The sequence below is a fragment of the Panthera tigris genome, chromosome C2, assembly GCF_018350195.1.
Source record: "Panthera tigris isolate Pti1 chromosome C2, P.tigris_Pti1_mat1.1, whole genome shotgun sequence".
Taxonomy (NCBI): Eukaryota; Metazoa; Chordata; class Mammalia; order Carnivora; family Felidae; genus Panthera; species Panthera tigris.
The window spans coordinates 157,351,347-157,365,848 of NC_056668.1; the positions used below are offsets into that span (position 1 = coordinate 157,351,347).

General features: G+C 40.4%; 1 protein-coding gene and 1 long non-coding RNA gene across 6 annotated transcripts in view; one reads left to right on the forward strand and one right to left on the reverse strand.

The window, feature by feature from the left end:
• On the reverse strand, positions 1–5,936 carry LOC122230716. Its single transcript, XR_006207767.1, has 3 exons — positions 5,609–5,936; positions 2,800–2,981; positions 1–516 (listed from the first exon to the last, which is right to left on the reverse strand). It is a non-coding gene; the product is annotated as an uncharacterized LOC122230716 (long non-coding RNA).
• Positions 4,959–14,502, forward strand: part of LOC102962044 (zinc finger protein 197) — a 25,665-nt gene continuing 16,121 nt past the window's right edge. The window contains exons 1-2 of one of the 5 annotated variants that reach the window (XM_042956989.1): positions 4,959–4,992; positions 12,827–13,305. In XM_042956989.1, coding sequence (XP_042812923.1) covers positions 12,907–13,305 — 399 coding nt within the window. In that variant the 5' untranslated portion in view covers positions 4,959–4,992; positions 12,827–12,906. Of the gene's footprint in view, positions 4,993–6,038; positions 6,157–12,826; positions 13,306–14,502 lie in introns of those variants that run through there. The other 4 variants (XM_007099031.3, XM_007099029.3, XM_042956988.1 and 1 more) reach the window with 4 other exon arrangements.

The window sequence follows — 14,502 nt, forward strand, 5'->3', positions numbered from 1 at the left end:
TACTTAACTGACTGAGGTGCCACTAGAGGAAAGGAATTTAAAGGCTTAGAGAGACTGCAATGTTCAGAGTGAATTTTTCATTTAAGATGTACTCACTGTAAGGGCAAAATTGTAGTGTAGGGCTAACCTGTAGCCTTGAGAAATAACAGCTTTGTTTTGACACTGTAGGCTAAGAGATAACAGCTTTGTTTTAAAAGTGGCGCCAGAGGCAGGGTCAAGGAGGTCAACTGGTTGCAGTGGCAGAACTGTTTCCATCCCCATCTGGGAACTGTTTCTTTGTTCTGTTCCCAGGTGATGACAAGATGATGTGGTCGACTATAAAAACTCCGTACCCGGCTGTTCGAGGCCACACTCTGATCAAAAGCGTCGGCCCGATTGGTCGGCCTTGCCTTTCGTTGCAATAAACTTTGCTGTGACTGTCACTGGTGCCGTAGCATTCTGTTTCAGGACTTGTGTGGATGCAACACTTACTCACCCTGGGAGGATCCATAAGACTTCCTTGCTGTCTTTCAGCTTCTTTAAAAGACATAAAATTACATAAGGGTATAATTATAATAATAATAGCACAAAAATGGGGGAAAGAAAAGAGATATGCAGGAACTACACAGTTTTGTATCTCACTGGAAGTTAGTATAAATCTGAATTAGATTCTCATCACTTAAGATATATATTAAGAACAAGTAAGTAATAATGTAAAAAATACAGTGAAAAAAATCATTAAAGGAATTAACATATTATATTAGAATATTCACTTAATGCAAAAGAAAAGTAAAGGAGGACAAGGCATGAGATGTGTGAAAAACAAAAGGTAAAATGGCAAACATAAATCAAACTACACCAATAATCACATTAAATGTGAATGGGTTAGGAAATCAAATAAAAAGCAGAGATGCTCAGACCGGATAAAGAAACAACATACAACTATATATTTCTATAGAAGACACACTTTAGTTTCAAAGATACAAATAGATCAAAAGTAAAAGGATAGGGGTGCCTGGGTGGCACAGTTGGTTAAGTGTCTGACTCTTGATTTCAGCCCAGGTCATGATCTCATGGTTGGTGGGATTGAGCCCTCAGTCAGGCTTTGCACTAGTAGCACAGAGCCTGCTTGGGATTCTCTCTCTTCCTCTCTCTGTCTTCCCCTCCCCTGCTCACACGCTCTCTCTCAAAGTAAATAAATAAACATTTTTTTAAAGTAAAAGGATAGAAAAAGATATATCATGCAAACAGCAACCATAACAAAGCTGGAGTGGTTATACTAATATCAGACAAAATAGATTTTGAAACAGGAAAAAAGTCATTAGCGATAAAGAGGTACATCTGATAATGATATGAAATGGGATGAGTTAATCCATCAGGAAGATGAAACGATTATATATGCGTCTAATCAAACACCCCCAGGGATGCCTGGGTGGCCAAGTTGGTTGAGCATCTGACTCTTGGTTTTGACTCAGTCTATAATCTCACAGTTGATGAGTTCAAGCCCTGCATTGGGCTCTGTGCTGACAGTGTGGGCCTACTTAGGATTCTCTCTCCCTCTCTCTCTGGCCCTCCCCTGCTTATGTGCTCTCTCTCTCTCAAAATAAATAAATAAGTAAATAAACAAACAAACAAACTTAAAAAAAGACCCCCAAAATATATGAAGGAAAAAAACGACAGGAATGAAAGGAGAAATAGACATTTTAACAATAGTTGGAAACATCAATACCCTATTTTCAAGAATAGATAGATAAATCAGGGTTGCCTGGGTGGCTCAGTCGGTTAAGTGTCCGACGGTTTTGGCTCAGGTCATGATCTCATGGTTCGTGAGTTCGAGCCCTGCATTGGGCTGACAGTGTGGAGCCTGCTTGGGATTCTCTTTTTCTCTCCCTCTATCTCTGCCCTACCCCTGCTCATGCTTTCTCTCTCTCTCTCAAAAATAAATAAACATTAAAAATTAAAAAAAAATAGAAAAATCAGAGATTAACAAAGAAATAGAGGACTTGAACACTTTTAACCAAAGAGACCTAATGTACATCTCTAGGACACTGAACCTAAGAACAGCATAATATACATTTCTCTCAAGTGCATATGGAATATTCTCCAGGATAGACCATATAGTAGATGATAAAACAAACCTCAATACTTTTAAAAGGATTGAAAGAATGCAAAGCATGTTCTCTGACCATAATGTAATTACTTGTATAACTCTCTAAAAAAAGCTCAAGAATATTCATAGGAACAAAATATATCCAGACCCCAACAAAGTAAAAATCAAAATATCTGGCATACACTTACTATCAGGCATGTAAACAAACAGGAATTACAACCTGTATTTATAGATATACACGATCAGTCAATCAAAACTGACCCAGAACTGATATAGATATTAGAATTAACCAACAAGGATATTAAAACAATTATTATAACTATATATCACATAATCAAAAACTTAGAGGAAAGGTTGAACTTTCAGACATGGAAGAAATAAAACCACCCAAATTGAACCTCTAGACATGAAAATTATAATGTCTGAGATAAAATATACATTGGGTGGAAAGTTCTGCCTGACAGTTTTACCACACTCATTACACTCTTAAGGCTTCTCTCCAGTGTGGATTCTCTGATGCCCATTGAGGGATGAGCTCTGATTGACAGATCTGCCACATTTACCACATTGATAGAATTTCTGTTCCTTCAGAACTCCTTGATGTTCAGAAGGACATATTAGGATGTTCCTTATGTTCAGCATATTCATCTTTTTTGTGTGTTTTAAACATTCCTTGTTTATTACTCCCAAGAAATCACTTTCCAATTTACCTCCTTCTCCATGTGAGGGTTGGCCTTTTAGTTCCTCTGAAGTATCTTTACAGGCCTATAGCTTCTGATCCCTCAGGAACCACCACACAGGATCCTCCTGATGTCCCATTCGATGATTCTGACCTTTTAGAAATTTCCTTCTTTGGAGTCAACTCTGAACTCCGCATCCCTGTTCTTATCATCTGCCAAAATAAAGAAGAAAGCTGATTTTACTAGTTTATTTTCCTGTGGTTGAAACAGAATCTCTAAGAAACCTATACCTCAAAACAAAAACAAAAACAACAAAACCCTTCACATATGGGTAAGGAATGAGGTGACACATTGAAAACAGGAGGGGAAATTGGAAATAGCTCATTGTTTTTCTTCAGGGACAGAAAAAAAAAAAAATAGAGAAGAGGAAGTTGATAAATTCAGGAGAGTAGAAGAGATACCAAGATAGACAAATGGTGAACCATCATAGTCAAGTTAGAAGGGCAGTTGAAAAGCAGACAACTTTGAAAAGCAGACAGAAGTAAGATCCTTAGTAAAATGATTAACTAAGGTCCTTTCCAACCATCACATTGTTTGGTACCATGGCTTGTGGAGAAGATGTTGAGGAGACAAAGAGGTGGCAAGCACCTCAAATCAAATATGGGAGAAGACAGAATAATCATGATCATGATTGCTAAACATGAAAATGTTGATTACTTTCAATCAAGTTGTAACCAGGGCCACAAACTATCATGCCATTTTAGTATGTGAGAAGTTGAAGATGTCAGAGTTCCTGACTTTTAAGCCCACCTTTTCCATAGTTGACTACTGTCCTAGCCTAGTCAATCACAGAACCTGCCTTGCCAAAATCATCTTCCAGGAGGCTTCCCTGGTCCAGTTTTGGCTGAGAGGGAAGCTGAGGTAACCATATTTTGTTCCAAGTGACCCTACTTAGTCCATAATGGACTACAGGTGACTGGACCAGGGTCAGGCACTTGACCCATGTGAAGCTTATCTCTAGGTTAATTATCAACCTCTGCTATGATTTGGGTGGGGCAAAAGCTCTGCCCAAACAGAGATGATATTTAATGGCTGATCCAACTGGAATACCTCTCTATGGAAATTTTCAATTGGAAACAGGACAAAAATAAGGCAGTTAAAAGCAGGAACTGAAGATGAAATGATGTATGGAAAGAGCATTAGGAGCCACAGCAAATAAAGTATGAGAGAACAGAAACTAAAATGAAGAAGCTATAAGGGGGACAGATGATTCTTCTTCACAGCTGAGCAGCAGTGGAAAAAGTAGAGAGAAAACAGATATACAGGAAACAACTGAGTTACATTCACAGTGAAACACTAGGGTAAAGATTCATTTATTTTTGTTGTTGAGGCTCCCAGACTGTCATCCATCAAGGTACATTCTCCATGAGGACCTGTTTCTCATAGTCTCTTCTAGCTAGTTGGGCTTGGATCCCTTTCCATGTGGTAAGAAATTTTAACCATAGACCCCTCTTTGACCAGGGATGCTTCCTTTTCCTCATTACTGTACCATTCAGGAGGATGAGATGTGTTAAAGCTTGCTAATCCATGTCCCTATAAAAGTCCTATCTAACCTAGAAGTTAAAGAATTAGCTCCTGGATCCTCTGGAACAAGATAATTAGTCTCCAGCCAGACTGATACATGGGTTTTCACAAAATTGGGCATTGATGAAGGCACATTTTTATTTGAATCTAAATTGTTGATTATAAGTTTAGGTTTCTCCAAAAGCATAACTTGAGATAAGGACTTAGGGATAGATAGATAACTGGGGGGAGGGGGGGAGGGGGAGAGGGGTGATCCCAAGAAGCAGAAGAGAGAAGCAGGGAGAATAAGACAGACAATAGAGGAAAAGCCAATAAAGTGTGAGATATTGAGTGGTCCCAGTCTGAGCAACTAAGGCTCAATCTCACTTGGGTCCCCCTAAGAACCCATGTGGGACATAGCTGAGAATTTTTTGGTCAAAGCACAGGAAGCTTGGGTATTTATGTACCAATTCTTATTTGTCATTCTTCTGGGTTGCCCTTGGGGCTGTTATTCTCACCACTTCTTCCAGGCAGTACCTGAGAGGGGCTGGAAGAGAAAGCCCTGAGGCAAAATAACCAGAGATGTCATGGTGCCCACTGGAGATGGAAGAATGTTAAGATGGATAGAACCATTCCTCAAGAGTTGCACAAAATTCACAGGTAGGCCAAAGTGATTATGGTATATAGAGAACAGATGGCATATACTTCAGGTCACAAGCAGAAGGTGCTTTTAATACCTGACTCAAATAATTTAGTATGTAGAAATAATCTCTTCATCTGTGTAGTAACTACTAACATTTTTCAGTACCCAAAAGTATCTGCACAATCTCTTGGACTGGGAAGGGCCTGAGTTACATTTTGTTCTGCTCCCTAGCCACTTTTTTTTTTTTTTTAATGTTTATTTTTTTTTTTTGAAAATTTTTTAACGTTTTTATTTATTTTTGAGACAGAGAGAGACAGAGCATGAACGGGGGAGGGGCAGAGAGAGAGGGAGACACAGAATCGGAAACAGGCTCCAGGCTCTGAGCCATCAGCACAGAGCCCGACGCGGGCCTCGAACTCACGGACCATGAGGTCGTGACCTGAGCTGAAGTCGGACGCTTAAACAACTGAGCCACCCAAGCGCCCCTTTAATGTTTATTTTTGAGAGGGAGAGTGCAAGCGGGAGAGGGGCACAGAGAGAGGGAGACACAGAATTCAAAGCCAGCTTCAGGCTCTGAGCTGTCAGCACAGAGCCCCACTCTGGCCCGGAACCCATGAACTCCGAGATCATTACCTGAGCCGAAGTCTGACGCTTAACCGACTGAACCACTCTGGAGCCCCTCCCCAGCCGTTTCTAAGGCTAGGAGACACTAGATTGATTTCAGGACTACCGCTTTTGGGTCTCTCCAAAGCACAGTGTATTTCAAGAGCTATGACCTTCTTCATACAAGTCCAGGTGGTACAAGCTAAGATAGTAGGTTCAGCTCCTTTAGGAGCCAACAAGTGTCCCGAGGGCCCGGGCCATATTATTCACCGTCGCATCCTTTACGCGTGGGATGCACAGCTTCCATCAGTTCGTTCGGAGTAATGGAAACCCAAGCGCCCGGAAGCTCGGCCGGCATCTTCTACTCTGGCGAAAACGAATCATAGAGATACGGCTTGCCAGAGAGCCAGGGATGGGAGGGGTTGGCGAGCAACCGGAAGTAGCGGTACGAGCGGGTCAGCCATTATTCTGGTCCTGGGCCGCAGTTGCGTCCTGTTCCCGTGTCATCTCTTGGAGTTCTGGTGCCCAGGCGGCGGTGCCTGAGGCCGGAAGCGCAGCGGGAATCCCGGGTGAGCGGGGTAAGCTGGGGTCGGGTGGGCGGCCGGAGAGGCGGGCATGAGCTCCCTAGGGCAGCGCCCACCCAGCCGACCCCTCCTGGCCACCGGCCCCCAGCACAGCCCCTACTCAGTTCCGTGTTGGCGTGGACGCCGGGGCTTGGACTGGGCGGATGGCGGCGTGGGGAAGGCAGTGAAGACAGCACCTCGGAGTCTTTGTGTGTCTGTGGTGCTCGAGTCAGACAATGAGGACAGCTGCCTCGGTGGCCGGGCCTTTCTGCTTTTCCCCAGTCTTTGCTGAGGCTGGTGGAGACAGCTTGGGAGTTCTAGAGCCGTGGCAACCAGACTCCTGGGGACTTTTTTGGTTTTTGTTTTTTGGTAGGGATGGATTGATTTTTATCTTTTAGTTTTGTGTTATACTGGTGTTTAAAAAGCATACTTACACCACCCATGCCGCCATTATTTAGTATATAGATTCATTCATTTATTTTGAGAGAAAGAGAGAGAATCCCAAGCAGGCTCTGCTCTGCGTTGTCAGCGCAGAGCCGGATGCAGTGCTCCATCTCAACAACCGTGAGTGAGATCATGACCTTAAATGAAATCAGGAGTCTGTTGGCTAGCCCACTGAGCCACCCAGGTGCCCCAAAGGAATATATTTTAAAGCTAAATACTGACACTGTAAGCTCGGAATAAATGCCATCCTTTGCAAGAAAGGTCATTGCCAACCTCTGTTAGTCACTGTGTATAGTTACTGTATTTTTTGTTTTACAGTTTGCCAGATTAAATCTTTGTAATGAACTGGTGTTTGGAAACTGTTGCTTTAGAATGGATGTTGTTTGGCTTTCAGAAGTCTTTTAGATGGAAGTATTTTGGACTTTTGGAATTAAAATCCCTGATTTCAGAATTTACTCCCACATACAACCAGTCAAATAGCCTTGAGTGAATTACTTAGTTCTTCTGAGCCTTCTCTTATTCTTTTTTAACTCAGAGCTCACAAATGTTTTGTGGGAAGTAAACAAAATGTATGTTGTAAGATGTATTTATATCTGTGAAGGAAGAGTAGAGTTCTAATAATTTACTGTAGAAGATCCTTTTTTCCCCTTTTGTTTATTTTTCTCAAAATAAACTTTAGTTTTTAGAGCAGTTTTAGTTTCACACCAAAAGTGAGCAGAAAGCACAGAGATTTTCCATATACTTCCCTCATTCATGCACAGCTTCCCCCACTTACAACATCCCCCATAGACTGGTACATTTGTTAAAATCGATGAAACTACGTTGTCATGTCATAATCACCCAAATTCTATTGTTATTACGTTAGGGTTCACTCTTGGTGGTATACATTCTATGGGTTTGGACAAATGTAAAATGACATATATAATGTATCCACCATTATGGTATCGTGCAGAGTGGTCTCACTGCCCTAAAAATCCTCTCTGCTCTGCCTGTTCATCCCTCTCTTCTCCCACCCCCTGGCAACCATTGATATTTTTACTGACTCTGTAGTTTTACCTTTTTTTGAATGCCATGTATTTGGAATTGTACAGTAGATTGTCTCTTCAGATTGGTTTCTTTCACTTAGTAATGGGCATTTTAAGATTCCTCCACATCTTTTCATGGCTCGATAGCTCATTTCTTTTTGGTGCTGAATAATATTCTGTTGTTGGAATGTATCACATTTATCCATTCACCTTGTGAAGGACATCTCAGTTGCTTCCAGATTTTGGCAATTATTTATAATGCTGCTATAAACATTTGTGTGCAGATTTTTGTGTGGACATAGGTTTTTAACTCCTTTCACAATAGATACCAAAGGGCATGACTGCTGGATTGTATGTTAAAGAGTATGTTTAGTTTTGCAAGAAACTGCCAAACAGTCTTCCAAAGTTGGCTGTACCATTTTGCATTCCCGCCAGTAATGAATGAAAATTCCTGTTACTTCACATCCTCACCAGCTTTTGGTGGGGTTAGTATTCTGGATTTTGGCCGTGTTGATAGGTGTGTAATGGTATTACACTGTTGTTTTGGCTTTCATTTCCCTGGTGGCATATGATGTGGAGCATCTTTGTATATTCTTGTTTAGAATGTGTATATCTTCTTTGGTGAGGTGTTGGTTAAGGTCTTTGGGCCATTTTTTAATTGAGTTGTTTGTTTTCTTATTGTTGAGTTTTAAGAGTTCTTTGTATAATGTATAAAAAGGTTAACAGTCCTTTATCAGATTAAGTGTGTCTTTTGCAAATATTTTTCCCAGTTTATGGCTTGTCATCTCACTCTCTTGATATTGTCTTTCACAGTGCAGAAGTTTTTAAATTTTATCAAAGTTCAGTTTATTATTTTTTTTCACGAATCACACTTTTGTGTTGCATCTAAAGAGTCATCACTATACCCAAGATCATTTAGGTTTTCTTCTGTTATCTTCTAGGAGTTTCATAGTTTTGCATTTCACATTAAAAAAATTTTTTTTGGATGTTTATTTATTTTTGAGAGAGAGGGAGAGACAGAGCACGAACAAGGGAGGGGCAGAGAGAGAGGGAGAAACAGAATCCAAAGAAGGCTCCAGGCCCCCAGCTTTCAGCAGAGAGCCTGACACGGGGCTCGAACTCACGAACTGTGAGATCATGACTTGAGCTGAAGTCAGATGCTTAACCAACTGAGCCACCCAGGTGCCTCTTGCATTTCACATTTAGATCCGTTTTGAGTTATTTTTGTGAAGGGTGTAAGATTTGTGTCTAAGTTATTTATTTATTTACTTATTTATTTAGTTAGTAAGTCAGTAAGTAAGTATGTGGATGTCCAGTTGTCTTGGTACCATTTGTTGAAAAGACTATCTTTATTCCATTGTATTTCCTTTGCTCCTTTATCAAATAACAGTTGACTATATTTATGTGGATCTATTTATGGGCTCTCTATTCTGTTCCATTAATTTGTTCTTTCACCAATACCACACTGTCTTCATTACTTCATGTTGTGTGGTGTCAGTCCTTCTACTTTGTCCTTCTTTTTGAATGTTTTATTGGTTATCCTGGGTGTTTTGCTTCTTGTGTAAACTTCAGAGTGAGTTTGTTGGTGTCCACAAAATAACTTGCTGAGATTTTGATTGGCATTGCATTGAATCTGTAGATAAATTGCAAAGAACTGGCACTTTGGCAATATTGAATCTTTCGGCCTGTGAACATGGAATAGAAACCCTTTTTGAAAGTTCCTTTCCATCACCCGCACCCAGATCAACTGCCAAGAACTGCTCAGCTTTTCTCAATCGTTTTATCCTTACTGCTGATTAGTGTAGAATTTCATCATTTGTTGAGACTATTGCAAAAACGTTACTGGCCTTCCTAAGATCCAGTCCTCCCTCCCCCATCATTCCTCCTATATAGATTTCTGACCTTGTGAGTTAGTACTTCCTTCACACTTAGAGTGGGAAAATCCTTTCTAACTCTGACACAAAACCCAGAGCCATTAAAAAAAAAAAAAAAAAAGAATGATTGCATGGTGAAACAAATATAAACAAAGTCACATGAGATATATGGCAAAGACATGACAAAGGAAAAATTTGCCACTCCTATCATAACAAAGGACTAATTTTCCTTTTAAAAATACACTCATTTACTCAAAATGCAAGTTAGATTTGGTGAAGGAGTGAGGAAAAAGGTACTCCCATATCGCTCATGCTGGAAGTGTAAATTGTAAATTAGTCCAGGGCCAATGAAGGGCTAATTGGCAATATCAAAATTATAAAGTCACATAAATTTTGATCCAGCAATTCTGCTTCGAGGAACTTTTCATGTATATGCCTACCCACATGCAAATTGATAGATGCCCAGAGTTTTTCATGAGAATATTGTTAGTTAGAAAAGATTAAAAACTGCCCATCTGTGATAGAGTGGGTAAATAAATCATGATAAACCCATACAGCGATACTATGCATCGGTAAAAAGACAGGAGGAGCTATGTGTGATAGGAAAGATCTCTAGGATACATTTTTTTTTTTTAAATAGATTTTATTTTTAAGTAATCTTAGGTAATCTACATCCAACCTAGGGCTTGAACTCACAACCCCAAGATCAAGAGTTGCATGCTGCACTGACTGAGGCAGCCAGGCATCCCTAAGATACATTGTTAATTGAGAAAAGGAAGATGCAGTACATGACTCATGGTGTCCTATCATTTATGAAAAAATATATATATTATACATTGTTTTATATATATATGCACATATACACATAATAACTGTAAAGATACATAAGATACATAAGAAACTAGTGGGAAGAGGGAAACTTTACACAGTATGTATTTTATAATTTAAAACTTTGAATCAGTATTACCTATTTTAAAAAATAACAAAAAATATAAAGTAAAATCTCTCTGTTGGTTGCTTATCACATATAGTATGTGATCACCTCTTTGTTCTGCCTCTTAAGAGCCTTTAGAATTTGACTTCTGTTTACTTCTTGACTCTACTCCCATGGCCTTACCTCCAGAGTTTACTTTACTTCTCTGGTTTGCAAAGTACATTATTGTTTTGTTTTGTTTTGTTTTTCCTCTTTCTTTTTTTCTTTTTTTTTTCAAAGCACATTTGTAATAGAGCTATACTGTCATCCCCATGCTTTTGAAAATATAGTTTCTTTATTCCTGGAATGGCTTGCCTAATACTCCAGTGGTCTTTATTTTTCTTTAAAGCCCAATCCAAAATTACCTTCCATGAATTCTTTCTGTGCTTGTATGACCTCCTATTAATTTTACTTATACATTATATTGAAATTGTGTTTACATTTCTGCCTCCTCTGTTCAGTTATACACATGCTCCTTAAGGGTCCGAGTGTTAAATAAAATTAGTGAGAGTGCTTTCGTATGTCATTGATAGTGTTTTAACCGTTATGACTTTAAAAGCTTAAAACTATTCTCAGCTTCCAGCCCAACAGTTTTTTTTTTTTTTTCTGGGAATTTTTCCTGAAAAAATAAGCAGAGGTATAACCAAAAATTCATCAGCAAAGATGTTCATTGTGGCCTAATTTATAATAAGAGGAAATTATAAATAATTTAACTGTTTAACAATAGGGGACTACTTAAGTATGCATAGTCTCATGTGCTCCTAAAATAATGATAAAGACTATGTGATGTCATGTTCCTGAGATAACATGTGAGAAGCAAGTTACAGAGCTGTACTATTGGTTCCAATCATGTGATCCAAATCAGTACAGGGAGAAATGATCAGAAGAATATAGTACAAAACAATAGCAGTGATTATTCTCTGGTTTTGTATGTCTTTTCTGATTTTACAAATTTTATGTTTTGTAATGAGAACAATAAATGTTATTTCTAAAAAAAGAAGATTTTTAGAGAGCAGCAAGCCTAAGTTTTGTATAATAAAAGTCAAATGTATCCAAATATTTTGATTAATGGGTAAACAATTTTCAGAGAATCCAAAGTATGTACAGTAAAGCTAACTTAGTTCAGCTTTTCTTTGTTAATTGAGAAGGTGTTAGGGTTTTGTCTTCTGTGTATCAGGATTAAGACCATACTTGTTAGGGGCGCCTGGGTGGCTCAGTTGGTTGAATGTCCACCTTCTGCTCAGGTCATGATCTTGTGGTTTGTGGGTTCAAGCCCTTCATTGGTCTCTGTGCTGACAGCTCAGAGCCTGGAGCCTGCTTTAGATTCTGTGTCTCCTTCTCTCTGCGCCCTCCCCTACTTGTGCTCTCTCTCTCTCAAAATAAACATTAAAAAAAAAAAAGAAGACCATACTTGTTGACTGCACAGAACATAGGAAAGAGTGCTAATTAAAGAAGGATAGTAACTAATTTTTGAGTCCATATACCAGGCACTGTCCAAAACTTGAAATGCATGTAGATATCAAATTCTTACACCAGCCTCTGAGATAGGAACTGTTATTACCCCTATTTTGCTGGTTAAGAAACTGAGACTCAAAGGGGCGCCTGGGTGACTCAGTTGGTTAAGCGTCTGACTCTTGGTTTCAGCTCGGGTCATGATCTCACGGTTCATAGGCTCAAGCCCTGTGTCGGGCTCCGTGCTGACAGTGTGGAGCCTGCTTGGGATTTTCTCTCCATCTCTCTTTGCCCCTCACCTGCTTGTGCGTGCTCTCTCTCGCTAGCTCTCTCTCAAAATAAATAAGCTTAAAAAAAAAAAAAAAAAAAGAACTAAAACTCGGAAGTGAGGTAACTTATTCAGGGTCACACAGGAGTAGCCAGGATGCCCATTGTTAGAGTGGTAGATAAAGGATTTATTGTAATTAGGTGGAGGAAACACTGTGAATGCAGACTAAAGGAATTTGGGGGCATGTGGGTGGCTCAGTCGGTTAAGCATCTGGACTCAAGTCATGATCTCAGGGTTTGTGAGTTCAAGCCCCGCATGGAGTTCTGCACTGTAAGCAGAGCCTGCTTGGGATTCTCTTTCTCCCTCTCTGCTCCTTCCCTGCTCGTGTGTGCGCACGCGCGCCCTCTCTCAAAATAAATAAATAAACATTAAAAAAAAGACTAAAGGAATTTCATGTCTTTGGTTGTAGCAGTCGTCTGGGTAACATGAGTGTCTGTGTCTACAGAGCCTTGGGCAGGGGCTTCTGTCAGAGGAAGCACTGCTCAGCACCTAGAAACTTGTGTTCAGGGAGGTTCTCTTCATCACTAGAAACTGGGGGCTCAAAAACTTGGTTGTTCCTTTGGGTTAATGTTATCAATGACTTCTTGAGGTCTTCTAGATGATGTTCTCCAAGCTTTAAGGAAGAAATCAAGCAAGGATCGAGGGGACCCGGAGAGGAGCCTTTCTTAAATGACAACAATGACAAGAGAAAATTGGGGCCACAATGCTCTGAGACAAGAGGGTCTTGTTAAAGGGAAGGATGATACTTGGAAATGGGGAACCAGCTTCCAAGGAAGCAGCTCCTCTGTTTGGGAGACCTCCCACCTGCACTTTAGACAGTTACGTTACCATGAGACATCTGGACCCCAGGAGGCACTGATCCGGCTCCGGGAGCTCTGTCGCCGGTGGCTGAGGCCAGAAGCACGTACCAAGGCCCAGATCCTGGAGCTGCTGGTCCTGGAGCAGTTCCTGAGCATCTTGCCTGGGGAGATTCGGACCTGGGTGCAGATCCATCGCCCTGGGAGTGGTGAGGAGGCCGTGGCCCTGGTAGAGGAGCTACAGCAAGACCTCGATGGACCAGCACTGAAAGTGAGAAGGGGGGAGGGGAGAGAGTTTGGGATGGAAGGCAGGAGAGAATTGAGCCAGGGCAAGCTGTGCTGGAGGGTGATCCTGTGATTTTCATAAATAATTAATAGCACATTAGCCACCCTAATGCTTATTACAGCAGGTTCATGAGCTATTTCACATCATGGCATATCTGCAGAGAAGTGGATTTATGACTGGGGCCTTGGGCCCAATTCAGAAGTAGCACAAAGGCATTAACTGTGCTTTGTCCTTCTGGGTGATGCTTGCTAATGCTGAGGTTTGGTTCAGTAATCTGAAAAACATAATGTTTCTAAGTATTTCCCTAAACAGAAGCATAGGTATTGTTTGTATTAAGTCTGGAAAGGCAAGGGGGAGCAAGACTGAAGCTTTCTTAATCTGGCAGGATCTCCCTATGTGTGCCCCTAGGGATTCTCTGACCCAGGGAATCTTACTTCTGGAAAGATTTTATATTCTTGACCATGAAATTGGGATCTTAATATATTTCCTAGTGTGTGTTAGATCTCTTTCTGTCAATCTGTAGTCCACTAGAAACATTCGTATGTGAGGAAGTCTGAACTTAACTTAAGTTCAGACTCAAGTTAACTTAACTTAAACTTGGGAATGGCGCCAGGGATGGGCTTGTTTATTTTTATCATAAAAATGAAGAATTTTAGAGCTAAATATTTCATTATAAAGCACTAATCCATCCTCATTTAAGAGATAAAAAAATGGAGACAGAAAAAGTTTCACTCAATTGCATTATGTCAGATAGCTAGCTAGCAACAAAACCATGTGTCGACTCTAGTGTTCCTTCTCTTGGGGCAAGAAGGGATAACAAAGGGGTAAATAGGTAGAAGAGTATATTGAACCTAAGTCTGATCTAAAACCAGGTCTAGAGCTAAAACCCATTCCTTTGTGACTTGTTACTTCCCATTTGATTCTTAGCCCACACCCGGGTCTGCCTTTGTTTCCACCATTCTGTTCAGTCTCAGTGGGAGAGAGGTCACCAGTGCCATGAGTGGAGCTAGAGGGCCAGCTCCATTGTTCTCAAGGCAAAACTGTACTGCTGTTTTGATGCTCTGTACTTGAGGTGGGTCTCTGATCTCATAGTTCTTTCTAGACTGTGGGCAGAAAGAGGTCCATGGTGGTTAGGTGAGTCCATTTTCTGGAGGTACAAGAAGAGTTGGCTTATTTTGTTTT